Source organism: Melanerpes formicivorus, unplaced genomic scaffold (assembly GCF_026170545.1).
Source record: "Melanerpes formicivorus ecotype bairdi unplaced genomic scaffold, bMelFor1.0.p_v2 SCAF_83, whole genome shotgun sequence".
Taxonomy (NCBI): domain Eukaryota; kingdom Metazoa; phylum Chordata; class Aves; order Piciformes; family Picidae; genus Melanerpes; species Melanerpes formicivorus.
This window is the reverse complement of record NW_027142435.1, coordinates 400,505-415,425: the sequence shown is the minus strand read 5'-3', so window position 1 is coordinate 415,425 and position 14,921 is coordinate 400,505. Positions and strand designations below refer to the sequence as shown.

The following is a 14,921-nucleotide window of genomic DNA, read 5'->3' as shown; positions in this document are numbered from 1 at the left end:
GCCTGCAGCAGGACAGCTCCTGTATGGAAAAGCCCTCAGGCAGCCCCCTGCAGAAATCTCCTCACTACTGAGTCTGGGTGGACTCCCAAGGGCACTGCTCAGCTCCCACTGACAGCTCCATCATCAGCTGGTCAGAGGACGGTTCAAGGGAGCCAGTAAAACGTGGGCATAGCTTGGTGCTGCCCAGAGGGTGACCTTCCCTCAGGGGCAAGCAGCTTACCCGACACGTAGCCGCTCACCTGCCCCAGGTCTGGGGAGAAGGTGCCCGACACTGTGTTCTGCTTCCTCAGCTTCCTGAGCTGGTCCAGCCGCTCCCTCTCCCTCTCCACGGCTCGCTGCGCCTCCCGCAGCCTCTCCAGGTCGTGCTGGTAGGCCTCCCGCTGCCTCTCCAGCTCCTCCCTCTCCTGAGTCACCTTCTCCCGCAGCTGCCGCGTCTCCTCCTCACGCTCCTGCAGCCGAGCCTCGGTGCTCTGGAACTCCCTCTGCTGCCGGCTGCGCTCCCGCTCCAGGCGCTGCTGCTCCAGCTTCAGCTGCCCCTGCAGCTTCTGCAGGGTCATCAGCTCCTCCCGCTGCTTCTCGAAGTTCCGCTGCTTCTCCTGCTCCAGCAGCAGGTTGCCCCTCGTCGACTGCAGCCGGAACTGCCTCTCCCGGTCCAGCATGGAGGCTCTCTGCAGCTCGATGAAGCTGTCCTGCTGCGAGATCACCGCCTGCAGGGGCAGAGGGGTCAGCAAGGGCACAGCTGCACCGCAGACAGCAGCTCTGCAGATGGCAGCAGCTGCCTGGGCAGAGCAGAGCTGTCCCCAGGAGCAGATCCAGACTGGCAGCACACTGCGAACCCATCCTCCCTGGACACCCTACACGCATCCCTGGACAACGCCTGCCAGCTGGATTCAGGAGTTAATATTGCCTCAAAATTTGTGAATGGAAAAGGTCCATTTCATCCAGAAAACCCCAGAGGAGGACACATGACACTGGCATTGTGCCTGGCCTGAGGCAGCACTCTGCCCACAACCCACAGGGAATGGCTAAGCAAAGAAGCCACGCTCAGCTGTGTCACAGGGAACGTTTCTGGCACCCAGAATGATTGCTCTGAACCCAGGCAGACAAAGCTTTGCTGACTGCCATGTGACAGCAAACAGCTCACACCTCCACATGTGCAGAGCAGCAGCTCAGAAGGCAGTGAGGACAGAGAGCAGAGCTCCAGGCAGCAGCAGAATTGCACTGAAGTGAGCACAAAAGGGAAAGGATTACTTCAGACAACAGATCTAACCCTTGCTCCCCAATCCCAGGCACAGGGCTTGTTTCCTCCACTCTCAGGTGTCAGACTCAGCTTTAGGAGCTATTTCCCCTAAACACCTTCACTCCAGATGCAGGAGGCATTGCCAAGTCAGCTCCTCTCCACAACGTTATGACATTCAATGCCTAACAACCCTCTGGATGGCAGACAGTGGATTACCTGAAGCTTGAAGAGCAGCTGCAACAGTGTTTGTATCCTGTGGACAAGCTGGAGGAGAGGAGGGAGGAAAGAAGACATCAGACAGCAGAACAGAGCTGTCCAGGTGTGCTGCACTTTGTTTGCTTTCCTTTAGAGCACTCTGGCACAGTGACACCAACACAGCCATGCTGGGGAGGCAAGAACTGGCCCCAGTGCTCCAGACATGGCCTCGGTGGGGCAGAGCAGAAGGGAAGCAGAACCTCCCTGGCCTGCTGGCCACAGTGGTCATTTGCCATCAGATCTCCTAGAATCAGGAGGAACCTACCTGAGACTCCACAGAGGGCTGAGAACCACTGCTGTCATCCAGCCCTGTCACTTCACCCTGTAAAGAAGAGAAGAGGAACTTGCTGAGCATTAGCAGTGCTGCCAGAACCTGGTGGGCTAATCCCACGAGTGCTCACTGCTGCAGTGGGGACTGCTGCCATGCACTGCAGGGCCTGTGGCAAAGCCTCTCAAGTCAGAGGCCAGGCAGCCACAGGCGCAGCGATTAAAGCACAGCAAGGAAAGAACAGCTCCAAACACCTCTCAGGTGCTGACCCCTCAAAACACCCCAGAATCCCAGCATGATGGGGGCTGGAAAAGACCTCTGGGGGTCATCCAGTCCAAACCCCTGCTAAAGGAAGGCCACCCAGAGCAGGCTGCTCAGGATCATGTTCAGGTGGGACTGGAATCTCTCCAGAGCCTGGTAGCTGGGCAGACAGAGGCCTGCTACAGCCCAGCCCCACCAGCTGCCACAGCTCCTGACTCTGTGACTCTACCCCAGAGGAGCACAAGGAGAGGCATTTAAAGCATGCAGGAGCCCAACATACGGTTTGAGATCCTTCTTCTGCATCAGAAGGGAGGTCATGGAACTGCACATCTGAACTTGCTGCAGGGCCCCTCCAGTCCCACTGTCTCTGCTCACCACCAGTGCTCTTCCTAAAGCTACCACCTGAAAGGAGAATGGAGGGTGAGCAGCTCACAGCAGCACAGGGCCTGTGGAAATTCCCTGTGCAGGCCAGCAAGCAGAACAAAAGATGTGACTGAAGTCTGAACCAATCTGCAGCTGTGGTTGCAATCCATGCTGGTTGCAAGTGGAAGAGAAGACAACAGAGATGAGTAGGACTGCTCAGGAAAGTGTAAAAGCTAGAGGAGAGTGAGGTAAGATACTCAAGGGCAGGCAGTTCAGATGAGGCTATGCAGCCACAGTGTGGGCATGGGGACGATTTGCCTGTGGCTGCCAGCATGGCAAGGGCACAGCAGGGACTACCCCTGGCAGCAGGGTCCTGTTCACAGCAGCAGCATTGTCAGTGTGGAAGGAGGCAGGAGGAGATGGAGCCCACACTGCCTGAAGCACCTATAGCACGACACACAGGGACAGCAGGAAGCATTCCAGAGGTTAAGAACCAGGGGAGCAAACACTGGAGCTGGACAGGACCTTGCACTGCCACTGCTGTCATTAGCTGATACCTCATCTGTGGTTTGTGTTATCCTGGGCTAACAGAGTGGCTGTGCAGACCACAAGAGAGCAGCAGCTCAGGCTTTCAGCTAAAGCTTCTTATTTTCCCCCTCAACAAAGTCACAACTCTGTGAAATTGTGCTGTTCACAGAGAATGGGCAATGGCCTCAGCACCCAGAGCCCTACTCTGCTCTCTAGGGTTGGAATCAGAAGCAAAAGATGCAAGGTGATGATACCATAGAAAGATCCTCCTCTAAGAGCCTGGTGAAGGTTCCTGACAGCAGGGCCTCACTTGGCTCATTGTTCTTAGCTCATTCTCTGCACAGAGCAACACAGCAAGGAGCCAAGATCTCAGGAGAGTGCTGAATGAGCCCTTTCTTACTTTTGTGTGAGACTGAGGGGCTGCTGTCATATCCTCCAAAGGTCTCTGCTCTCCTGGGGAGTCCTGACCCAGAGCCATCCTCAGGCTGAGAGGATCCACTGCCGAAGTGAGTGAAGATGAGGTTCTGGAGGTTTTCAGCTAGGGAAGAGGAGAACCTGTCACAAGCAGCCACACCTGTGCAGCCAGACAAGAGCCTCATGCTAACAAGGTGAGAAGATTTTCACATCCTGTCCATTGCAGCCTGGGCAGCTGCAGAGATTTCCCTCAGCCCAGATACATTTCCCTTCCTGCCTAGCACTTCAGACAAGCTCACATGGAGATGGGCTCTTCCTTGACTGCAGGTCAGCTATCAAGCCTTGGGCATTTGCTTTTGGCTGTTTGTTTCCTCCCCAAAGCAGAGCTGATGTTTGTGTTGTTTTGTTTCTCTGGGCAGACCATTTTCATGCAGAGCACCCAGACAGGGCACAGCTCAGGGTGACAGCTGAACAGACACATCCTGAGATGCCACAAGCTGTGGAGAAGGCTCTCCATGGAAAGACCACAGATGGCCTCTCCCTGCCTTGCAGACTGGTTCTGGGAGGGAGGCTGAGCAGTGTGACATCCAAGCATGATGCTGTCACAGGATGACTCCCAGGCTCTTGCCCCAGCCCGTTACCTTCTGTCACTGCAGACCTCAGGATGGCCTCTCCCTGCTGCTCTGAGATGTCCCCCCGCAGGAGCAGCCGCGCTCGAGATCCTTGGGACTGCTCTTCAAACCCATTCATTTCAGACATTTCTAGGTAAATCTGCTGCTTCTCAGTCAGGCTCTGCAGAATCAGCTCATCTTTCATGGTCAAACGCTCTGCAGGAAGGAACAAGTGGAGTTCTCCTCCCTGCTCAGTGCCAGGGCACCACACACAGCTTGGAACTCAGCTGTTGACTTTGTGCTCAGAGCATCAGATGCAGAGGTAGCGAAGAGGGAAGGGGGAAGCTCGTGGGGCATGCAAAGCTTATCAGACTCATTTCACTCTACTTCTGTATAATCTTGAACTGCCTTCAAAGGCTGAGGAAGGAGAAACTCAGACACCTCAGGTGATAAAGGAGTAAAAAATCAGAATGATGCTGAGGAGCAGCCTGTGGAGCATCAGAGTCATTACCTTGAAATTCTTTTAACTTAGCAGCTCGTGCTTCAGCCAGCCTCCTCTCTGCCTCAGGCTCTGTGAACACTCCTCCCTCTTCATCAGGACAGCTGAGAAAAGGGAGAGGCAGAGCAGAAAACTTAAAACCATCTCAGGAGAGCCTTTGGGTGTGGTTTATCTTCTATGTCCACCTTCTCCCTGGTCCAAAGCTCTGCTGGACTTGACACCAGTGACCACCATCTGCTTTGAACCCAAAACAGAATAAAGTCTTTGCCTGGTTTTATTACATCTTTAAGAGTGGCTTCTTCCCAGTGAACACAGAACTGCACACGTCAGACTTCAGAGGAAAACTGAAGCACAGTCAAATGTTTTTTGCACTAAGCTCACATCTGTGAGGCCTGCAAGTGGTGGACTGAGGAGCAAGAGCCCAAAGCCTCCTCCCCACTCACCTCTCCACCGCTCGGCGGATGTATGCCATCCAGGAGTTCCTCTCCTCTTTGGAGCTGGTATGAATTTCATACATTTCTGGTCCTTTTAAGGAAGCACTGATTAAGAACATGGCCTTTTCCTCATTAGCTACCTCTCTTACAATCAGCTTTTGCAATGAGATAACTGGAGGCTTAGAGTCCTGAAAAACAGAATGTCCTTCATTGAGCTACACCGGATGGCTCTCAGGGTTCCTGATTCCTCACTCCCCTACTTTCCTGCTCCCAGGGTCACCATGGGCCATAATATCCCCACATGGTAACTTCACTGCCACACCCCCTTCCCATGGCACTGATGACACTGTCCTTTGTCACTCCTGAAGCACAGGTCAAAACAAGAATGGACATTTCAAACCCAAGAGCTCCTGGCTAAAGGATGTAGAAATCTCAATGCCTGAAGACTCCCCCTGGGTCCCAGAACTCCAGGCTCCAGCACTGTGCTCATGAAGAGGCAAAACCAAAATGTCAGTAAGAAAGCAAAGCCCTTCAGAAGTGAAGTGAAAGAAGAGAACAGAAGGAAGTGTTAGAGCTCCAAGTTGGCAAGTTAGCTACAAGAGGAATGAAAACACAACCCAGAGGTGCTAGGGAGGTCAGTCAGGCCTTGTGAGCAATGCAAGCAGGTGGCAGTGCACTGCATAACAAAGGATTAGCTGCACTGGCTGCCAGTCCGTGCAAGGAGAGCAGGGATGTCAGCTACTGAAACCCCATCTATGCTTCACACAGCACAGCTTCAGTGTATGGAGCCTGGAAAGATCCTCCCCAGGAGAAAACTGCCCTCTGTAACAGCCTAATCCAGAGTGATGCTGAGAGAACTGAACTGTGGTGCAGAGCTCAGCAGCACCAACTTCTGCCAGTTGCTCTGAGCTGCTGTGCTGCAACTCAAGCCCTGCCCAGAGGTCACTGGAAGGCACAGCTGAGGGCAGGCACGGCTGAGGCTCTCTGTGCCCCTCTGTGAACCTGCCCCCGTGCTCACAACTCAGATGTGCTTCAGGCAGATTCAGTCCATCAGAGCTAGTGGGGTTAAAAGGAGCTGCTGCTCAGGGCCACCTCGTGCTGTTCAGGAGGAAGCAGCCCCACCCTTGCATTAGAAGGGCAATTTGAAAAGCAGCCACAGCTTTTGCCATTAGAATGCAGCTCTGATGTTAATGTCTTGGAAAATAATACACCCAGGAAAACAACTGCACAAGAGAGCCTCTCTGGTAGTGGTTTTCTTACAGCCACAACTGGGCTAAATGAGGACAAAGTGTCCACAGAGAACTGCTCTGAGGATACCTGTGGAGATGGCCCTGCACTTGCTGCTCACTGCACTTGCTTCAGGAATGTTCTCTGCCACCACTCAGTCTTAGGCTACTGTGACCCAGGTTACCACATCCCTACCAGAATTTTGGGACATGGCAGCCTTCCCATTAACAAAGGGAACAGATCATGCTTGCTGAGTGTTTCCAAAGCACTGCTCCAGCACATCAAGGCCTTGTACAAAGAGCAGCCTCAGAAAGTTCAGTGCAAGGGAAAGTCACAGCAGAAAAGGAGAAGTGAGCCTCAGAGCACATTTGGGACAGCAGAAAGCCACAGGAGGTGTGGGAGCTAGAGCTGGCTGATGGAAGGGAGCTCCATTTTGCACTGGGAGGCAGTGGGAGGGATTCAACAAGAGCCTGAACTGCATCAGGAAAAGTGATTCTAAGCTAGCTGCCTGGCTTAGTAACATCCTGAACCTACCCTAACAAGAATCTAACATCTCCAGCTGGATGCCACTGTCACAAACACTCCAGGTGAATGGCTGAACAATACCCACCACTGATGCAAATGTGTATTTCTGGTCCTTTTCTTGCAAGAGCAGCAGCACATCAGTTAACAGGACTGCCAGAATATCTAGGCAGAGACAAAAGCAGAAAGATTAGTCCAGACTGAAAAAAACAAATCCCTTGGCTTAAACCTCCTGTGGGTCAAGGGACAGCACACCAGCATCTGCAGCACTGGGTCTGCTACTGCCTGCCTCTTGGGCTGGCCATTGACAGGCTGCAGAGATGCACAACCAGCACTGTACAAACAGAGGCATCCTGCACCCTGACTCCAGCCCTCGGGAGGGAACAAAGATCCTTCTGGAAGGACTGCCTCTGATGTGCCACTGAAGCTTCTCCCGAAGCAGCTGGGCAATGAAGCTGTTAAAACATTCACTGATGGGAACTGTTTGATTTTCTGGCTGAGGAGAGGTGCAGAGGGAAGGTGTCACACAATCGTTCAAAGTGTGAACAAGATAATGCTTTCCACAGGAGCCTGAGGCAGGGTGACTCAAGGCTTTGTCATCTACCTAAAGACCTCCCTCTTGAATTGGAAAGCAGCTCAGCCAGATAACAAGCACACAGCATAAGGAACTTATCATGCAGCACTATAGAGGCTTATTGGACAAGCCAGGAATAGAACAAGTGCTATTTCCTCCAACCTCCCATGAACACCAGGTTACTGCAGCTTATTTTATCCCCAATCGATCAGGACTAAGTAGCTACAGAACCCAGTGGATGAGAGCAGAGCTGTCTGCCTCCCTGGCTGCACCCTTCCCCTGCTGCCCCTTCACCTTTGAGCCTTCCTGAGGCAGCCTTCCAGTAGAGCATCCCATCCAGCAGCAGCCTCCTTTGCCCCATGTCGTCCTTGCGGAACAGGAGGCCGTTCTTGCACTTGCCAGAGGACTTCAGCTCCATCCTGTGCATGATCTCGCGCAGCCGCTGCCCCTTCTCACACTCGTTCACCATGGCATCCACATGGCTGATGGTGTCCTTGATCAGGCCCAGGGCCTGGCCCAGCTCCTCACAATCCCTGCTGCCAGCTAGGAGAGAAGAGCAGCAGTCACCTCCTCGTCTCTGGGGTGCCAGCTGTGAGCCACCCAGACGCGATTTGGGATGAAGTTCCACACCAAACACGCAGCCAGGAGCATCTGCCGAGGGCCTGTGGTTACCCTGCAGCCATCAGCCTCTGCTGAGCTCCTGGGGTTTTGTGGCTGCAGACCTGAAACTGAACTCTGCTCCTGCCCCTCTGCTGACGTGAGGCTGCTCTGGATCTGCATCTGAAACTATGGAATTGTTTAAGATAGAAGCTGCCCGGGGGGGGGGAGTGTGGGTGTGGCACCTGGGGACAGGGTTTCATGGCCAGCCAGTGCTGGGTCAGCTGTTGGCTTTTCCAACCCAAACCATTCTGTGATGCTATGAAGATCAAGTCCAGCCACCACCTAGAGCAGCATCTTCAGCTAACCAAGAAGTGAGCAAGCAGGCATAGGGCAGTACCAGCCTGCCACCCCTTGCCTGAGGGAACAACATGGAAAACATGGGAGGAAAAGGATCAGCAGTCAGCTGGGAGCTTCCAGGACAGGACTCCCAACCCACCTTCTGTGTTCTGGATGATCCTCTCCAGCAGCACCGGGTACTTGGTGATGCGCTGGGTCACCAGGAGGATGCACTCCTGCACCCCCAACCTCCTCACGATGGAGCAGTTGCCAATTTTCTAGAAGACAGCAGGGACTCATCACAGCCAGGGCACAGCTTGCTCTGCTGACCCCCCACCCCCATCACACCTTTTCTGCCCCAAAACGTTCCCATGCCGTGGAGCACAGCAGCACACAGCTAGCTGCAGTCCTCTACTGAAGGAAACCTCTTGGTGACAGCACAGAAATTGCTTTTACTGCTGGAAAATCCTTCAGGAGTTATTTTCAACTGCCCATAACTGCAGCAGCTGAGCAAATCTAGAGCCAAGCAGAGGAAGCTCCAAGTCTAAACTGTTTACTGATTGCCTTTTGGAACAGGAGCAGTCCTTAAACACATGGAAAAGTGTATTTTTAAAACCAGATCTCACTACCTACCAGCCAGGGGAGCTCACTGATGAAGAGTTTCTGTCAGCCCTGCATGCCCCCCAGCGGGCTGCCCCACAGGAGGGGCAGGCCCGTTTAGAAAGGGGAGACTGCAAAGCATCCCAATCCCTCTGCAGGGACAGCAAACCCTGACAGCAGGGGACGGTGCCAGAGCTTTCCTTCCAAACACTGAGGCTGCACATTTTGAAACTCAGGTTTAGCTCCTGGAGAGCAGAGAGGCTGCACAGACACCTTGCTGAGAGGAGCTGCAAGGGCAGAGCTGTGCTGGAAGGGTCACACAGTATCACTTACTGAGGGCTGGAAACGAGAAGGCTCAGGGCCGTGCCATGCCAGCCCAGACTCAGGTTACAGCCTCCCACTGTCTCCTCACCTCAGCCTTTCCTATCAGCTCCACGTTAGGCTGGAGAGCAGATCAGTAAACCACCCTTGGAGCCAGGCTTCTGGGTTTGGCAAGGTGGCAAAAACCACCTGATTTGTCTGCAGCAGGTCAGCAGCAGCATTTAGCACCGACTTAATTTCTTACCAAGGCAGCTTCCAGAGATGGCCACACAGCAGAGCAGTGCCACAGCCCAAAAGAGAACAGACCGTCCCCTCCTCCTCTGCACTCTCAAGAGCCTGCCTCCCACTTACCCCCTGCTAAGGATACCTTTGCGTCCGAGCTGCTCTGAAGATCTACACCACAAGCAGCTAACCACCATGCAGTGAGAATGTGCCCCACACCCTGCAGAGATCTCCAAGTGCAAACCAAAGCCTACAGCAGGCCAAGAGTGCTTTATCCTCCCAGTTATGGTCCCAGAGTGGGAGGCTTCTGGTTCTTGTTTACCTTTATTAAGTTTTGGAACTTCTTATTGCTTTGGAGCAGCTCTTTGTAGTGACTGAGAGCTTCGTTGTGTCCACAGCAGAACACAGTGTATTTCTCTTTCATTCTCTCCCCATTTTCACCTGAAAACTAATTGGAAACAAGAGAATCATCAAGGGAAAGCCACCCTCCCTGCCAGACCCAGCTTAACTTGGTTCTACAGGAAGTGAGTTCTGAGACACTGTTCCAATACTGCAATTCCTCCTGCACCAGAGATGAGAGCCTTCACCAGAGTGACACCTGAGAGCCTGCAGCACTACCAGACCAAACCCAACATGACAGCTGTCCTCTTAGAAGCACTTGAAAAGGCTGAGGAGTGTAAAAGTGGTCACCAGAAAGGAAATGGCTGCTTCCACTGCACAGCAGAAAGGGTGCTGAGACTGTCTGGAGTTCAAAGGACCTTTACTGCATTTTCAGAAGGTCAGAAGCAAGCAGCTCAGCATTAAAGAAGTGAACCACCTGCCTCTGGTGTGCTTGGGGTGAACACCAGCAGTGTGTGATTTCACTCTCAGGAGCAGAGCACCTGAACCAAGCCACCTGCAGCGGCACATCCCACACCGTGCCCCAAGCCCATGTGCTTCCCCTGCCCGGGCCAGAGGAGCTCAAAGCCAGGGCTCAGCCAGCCTGACAGCTCTCAGCCTGTCAGAGACCTCTGGGTGCCAGCAGCACTGCCAGGTTTGGATCCACACCTGCTTTACCAGGAGGTCTCCAATGTTCTGGATGATGTAATTCCGATCACTGCCTTCTTCCAAGGACTCCTTCCGCCGCTCCTTTAGCTGGAGCAGGAACTGGCCATGCATCTCCAGCAGCTCATCCACACAAGGGAAGAGCTTGTTGATGACTGCCTGTGGGAACTGCAGCTCCTCTCTCATGGCTTTGGAGTACACCTTCAGCATTATTTTCAGTGTCCTAACGTGGTGCATCTCAGTCTGCATTAGTTCTGGGCAAGGGGAGATAGAAACATCAGAAATCATTTATGTCCTGTGAGATACCAAAGAGCAGCCTCAAAAGCCACCCAAAAGCCACCACCCTTTACACCACCTTGTTCACCACCATCTCTGCATCGCTGACAGGAAGCTCCCAGATGTGCCTTGTTAAGTTCCCCAGCCAGCAGTGAACGAGCAGGGGCTCATTCAAGCACATCTCCCAGGTGCAGCTGAGCTGCTCCCCGGTTTGCAGCCAGGCTGAGCAGCTTGCAGGCACGCTGCAGACTGGGCTGCTTCCAGCCATTAGCAGGAGACCTAAGCAGACTGAGCCAGGGGCTGGAGTCTTCACTCCATTCTGTTCTTCAAGGAAAAGTTTCAAACCCAGAAGGAATCCCAGCTGCTCTTACCATAGATGACATCCTGCCTTTTGATCACATCTTTCCTTTGCCTTTTCACATAGGACTGCTCCACTGCCACACTCCAGGACTCTGCCTCAAACTCATGAGCATCTGTTTCTATTTCGCTCCGCAGGGACACAGAATATGCATCTAGACCAGAAGCACACTCAGTTACTTTTCCACCTCATCCCACCTCATCCCCCACTAACAGCAAGAGCAAAAACATCTCAGTGCCGCTGTCAGACTGAGTAAGCAGCTGCCTAAGGATCCTGAAAAGCACAGAAATTCCATACCTTCCAGAAAGATGGAGTCTGCTGTTGAAGGTGCAAGTGAGACAACATCATCTGAAGGCTGCTTAAATTTTATAAAGCCTGAATCCCCTTCATCCATGTCTCCTGAAATTAGTCTGAATGGCCAAAGAAATTAGACCAAGGGACCAAAACAATGTTTATTTTTACGTTGCTTGACAAACCCCACCCCAGTCAGACCTGTCCAAGAAGCATCTCTGCTACCCTACGGTGCAGTTAACTTACAAGAGAGAGAGAAAAGCCTCTGTGGCACTCCAGCTTTCAACAGTCAAATTACTTTAGCAGCTCCATTCCTGACACCTGACAGGTTTGATCAGAGCAGGGTGAGCAGCTTCTGGCATGACACTGGCAGAGACATCAGCTGGTGACAAGGCACAGCCAGCCCAGAGTACAAAGGACACTTTCACTCAGAGGGGAGCAGAGCTGTGCCACGGCAGAAGTAAACAGCCACTTACACCAGTGGACAGCTTTGAATTGTCCCCTGTTTTAAGTAAGGCACCCTGCAACTGAAGCCACTGCTGTGTCCTGTGCCAGCCAGAACGAGCACAACCCAGAACAGCTGAGCTCAGAGGAGATGGCTGCACTGCAACCAGTCTGAGCACAAACACCCCTGAAAGCCATCACCTGGACAGAGACACTCCAGCAGTGCCCTCTTTGGTAGGGCTCTTTCACAACACGGAACAGAGGGACTAAAGATGTGGTCTAACAACAACTAAACCAAGCTTCATGTTGAGGGAAATGAATCTCAGCATCAAAAGCTCAGCAAAGCTCTTCCGAGCCTGACAGCCAACACAAGTTCTCGCCTTAGTCCTGCAGCTGTGGCGGTTTCAGAGCGGGGTGGGGGCAGAGGAGCACGGATCACAGAGGAGCAGTTTACTTACCCAAGTTTACTGACAGCCCCAGCAGCGCTTAGCGAAGCCTGGGAAGGTCCTCGCTGGGCGATGGTCATGCCGAGGTGCCGCGGCAGCGCTGCGGTGCCATCCGCCCCCAGGAGGAGGCTGCGGGGCTGCTCCTTCAGGGAAGCTGCCAGAGAGGCAAAGATGGAATTGGTGCTGAGAAAATGAGGGGGACACTGCAGGTCCCCTGCTCGCAGACCCCGCTCCGAGTGCGGCCGGAGCACAGACAGGATCTTGGACGTCAGGAGCTCGTTGTCCAGGAACACATTCTCGTTCCACCGCCGCGAGAAGGAGCCACAGAAAGCCAGCTCGGGCTGAGCCGGGAGGGCGCTGCTCCGGCCGCTGCTCTTGGAAGTTGTATTCCCCATGCTGCTGCCAGCCGCCCTCCGACCTGCCACAGTAACGTGGCCCCAGAGAGGCTCTGTTTTTATACTACCTGTGATCCTTCTAGAAATGTAAAGCTGCCACTTAACTTACTGTATTGGCTAAATCAGCAGGTCTGAAGTGCAGGAAATTGGTCCCTACTGTGCCCATTTAGTGTGGAAATTGCAAAGTATCTCCTCCTTTAGTAAAACACCAGAATCTACACACAATCGTTCACACCCCACCTATCAGGGCACAGAACAGCTCGTGGCAAACAAGAAACATCTCAGACCACAGCCCAAGCCCCCAGGCTCTCTGCCTCTCGCTGCCCAGGGATTTGTCTGGGCACAGGCGCTGACCACCGCGGGTACCTGAGCTGCCTCTTCAGCTCAGGGCTGCAGCCTCTTAATGCTTTCTCAATCTAGATGCAATGGACTGCAGAGATATTTAGAACTGTAATCACTGTTACACAGGACCTGGAAGCCTGTAATAGGCTTATGAAAAATGGATACAGTTGTTTAGCACTGGTGTGTGTAAGGCTCAGCAAGGCTCAGGAGACAAAACCCATCCTCTGCAAAAAGGAGCTGCAGGGCTGGCAGAGATGAAGAATCAGCCAGACAAGCTCTACAGCTCTTCACTGGCAAGGTCTGCAGCTGCCCTTTAGCCAAAGTGCTTCTAAGGCCATGGGAGTGGAACAGATCTCCTGGCTCCTTGTGCCCAGGACTCCAGTTCCTAGTCAAGGTTTATGCACCACTAATTGTCAACTCTTCTCATGAAGCCACTGGGGTCTGCCCAGCTCCAAAGGCTCCCCCTCCTGAGTCTGCACTCCTCAGTGTGCCTCCACTAACATGGAGAGCCAGAGAATCCCAGACTGGGCTGGGTGGGACAGGGCCTTTCAACACATCACCCTGTGTCCTGTCACAACAGGCCCTGCTCAAAAGCCTGTCCACAGCTTTCTGAGCAGTCCCTGTCAGCACCAAAAGGCCACCAGAAGGTCTCCCTGGAGCTCTCTCCTCTCCAGGCTGAACCACCCCAACTCTCTCAACCTGGCCTCACAGCAGAGGTCCTCCAGCCTCACATCAGACTCCACTTCTGCCTCACTCAGTGTACCACAGCTACATCCAGGCACTCATCCTTCCTCTTCTGAAACTGCTTTTCCCACTTTTCTTGGTGTCCAAACCTCTGCCTCTGCTTCTCAACCATTTCATTTTCCTGGGAACATTTGACCAGAACCTCATCAGGGCTGCAGGGGAGGTTTCATCAATGACACAAAATGGCAATTCTATCAGCACATCTTTTCCTGATGGAAATACCTTGCCCAAACCCTGTTTGGGTTTGAAAGCTCCTGCCTGCACACACAGCCCATTCTCAGTCTACAGTGACCTGGGGAAACTGTGATACTCTTCCATCATCTCTGAGTGATGAGCTCCAGGTCCAAAAAAGAGGCTCCAGAGCTGTTGGCAAGCTTGGCAAAGGCAGACTCCATCAACCAAGGCTCAGGAACAACTCTCCTCCCACTTCCACTGGGGAGGTACTGAAATCACCACCCATCAAGCCCCCTCTCTGTGCTCCACAAGCCAAGAACATACAATTCTGTTTCACAATGGTAGAGACCTCTCCAGAGGCAAAACACCAGGAGAAGGATGGGGGACACACAAAGAACAGTTTATACCTTCCTCAAGCTCTGCTTCTCTGTGACACAGACACAATGCCTCTGGCTTGTTGTGCTGGGCACAGCCTTACACCACGAGTAAGGGCACACCATGCCCATGCTAGCAGCTGCTCCTTTACCTGCCAGCTTCTGCTTTTGACTATGGAAAATGAGCCCTGGCTGCCTGGCAGAGTCTGCACCACCAAAAAGCCATTTTCTGAGTTCAATTAGCAGTGTCTGCAGACTGCTGAGAGCCCATCGATCGCTGTGCCCCTGTCAGCCCAGACCAGACTGTGTACCACAGAGCTGTTCCACCCACAGCCCTACAGCCAGCTCTGCCCATTTCCATGATTTCCCCTCGTTCTCCCTTTCAGCCTCTGCACTCTGCCCTGAATGCACAGAACCACTCAAGGTAATGCAAGCAACCACTCAGCTCCTGACAAGCTCCTTCCCTTGGCCCTGCCTTGCCAGAGCTCTTCCCTGCAGACGCAGCCCTTGCAGTGCAAGTCCAACGATGCCAGAGCAGAGCACACAGCACACACCCAAAGGGGTCTCCAGCAGCCAGCAAAGCAGCCAAGCAGAGCTGCAAGGCAGAGACCAACTCTGCCCCAGCCACGGTCAGCCACCTGAAGGCCAAGCAGCCCTTTCTGTCCATACGGACCTCACAATGCTGGCAGATTAAAAATGCCACTTCAGTCCCACACCTGTGAGGAGCATTTCCAGCGGCTCAGAGCCTGTGCTGCGAG

The 14,921-nt window shown here is 53.3% G+C and overlaps 1 protein-coding gene across 3 annotated transcripts in view; it reads right to left on the bottom strand.

Moving 5' to 3' along the window:
* Positions 1-14,921, bottom strand: part of ARHGEF18 (Rho/Rac guanine nucleotide exchange factor 18) — a 38,763-nt gene that overhangs the window by 5,687 nt on the left and 18,155 nt on the right. For all 3 annotated transcript variants that reach the window (XM_068164936.1, XM_068164937.1, XM_068164938.1), the window contains 16 exons: positions 12,147-12,288; positions 11,251-11,363; positions 10,967-11,107; positions 10,323-10,573; positions 9,598-9,723; positions 8,293-8,410; positions 7,491-7,739; positions 6,711-6,787; positions 4,883-5,061; positions 4,452-4,543; positions 3,971-4,156; positions 3,316-3,453; positions 2,305-2,426; positions 1,761-1,817; positions 1,457-1,504; positions 240-707 (listed from right to left, as the gene is read on the bottom strand). In XM_068164936.1, coding sequence (XP_068021037.1) covers positions 240-707; positions 1,457-1,504; positions 1,761-1,817; positions 2,305-2,426; positions 3,316-3,453; positions 3,971-4,156; positions 4,452-4,543; positions 4,883-5,061; positions 6,711-6,787; positions 7,491-7,739; positions 8,293-8,410; positions 9,598-9,723; positions 10,323-10,573; positions 10,967-11,107; positions 11,251-11,363; positions 12,147-12,288 — 2,507 coding nt within the window. The remainder of the gene's footprint in view (positions 1-239; positions 708-1,456; positions 1,505-1,760; positions 1,818-2,304; positions 2,427-3,315; positions 3,454-3,970; positions 4,157-4,451; positions 4,544-4,882; positions 5,062-6,710; positions 6,788-7,490; positions 7,740-8,292; positions 8,411-9,597; positions 9,724-10,322; positions 10,574-10,966; positions 11,108-11,250; positions 11,364-12,146; positions 12,289-14,921) is intronic.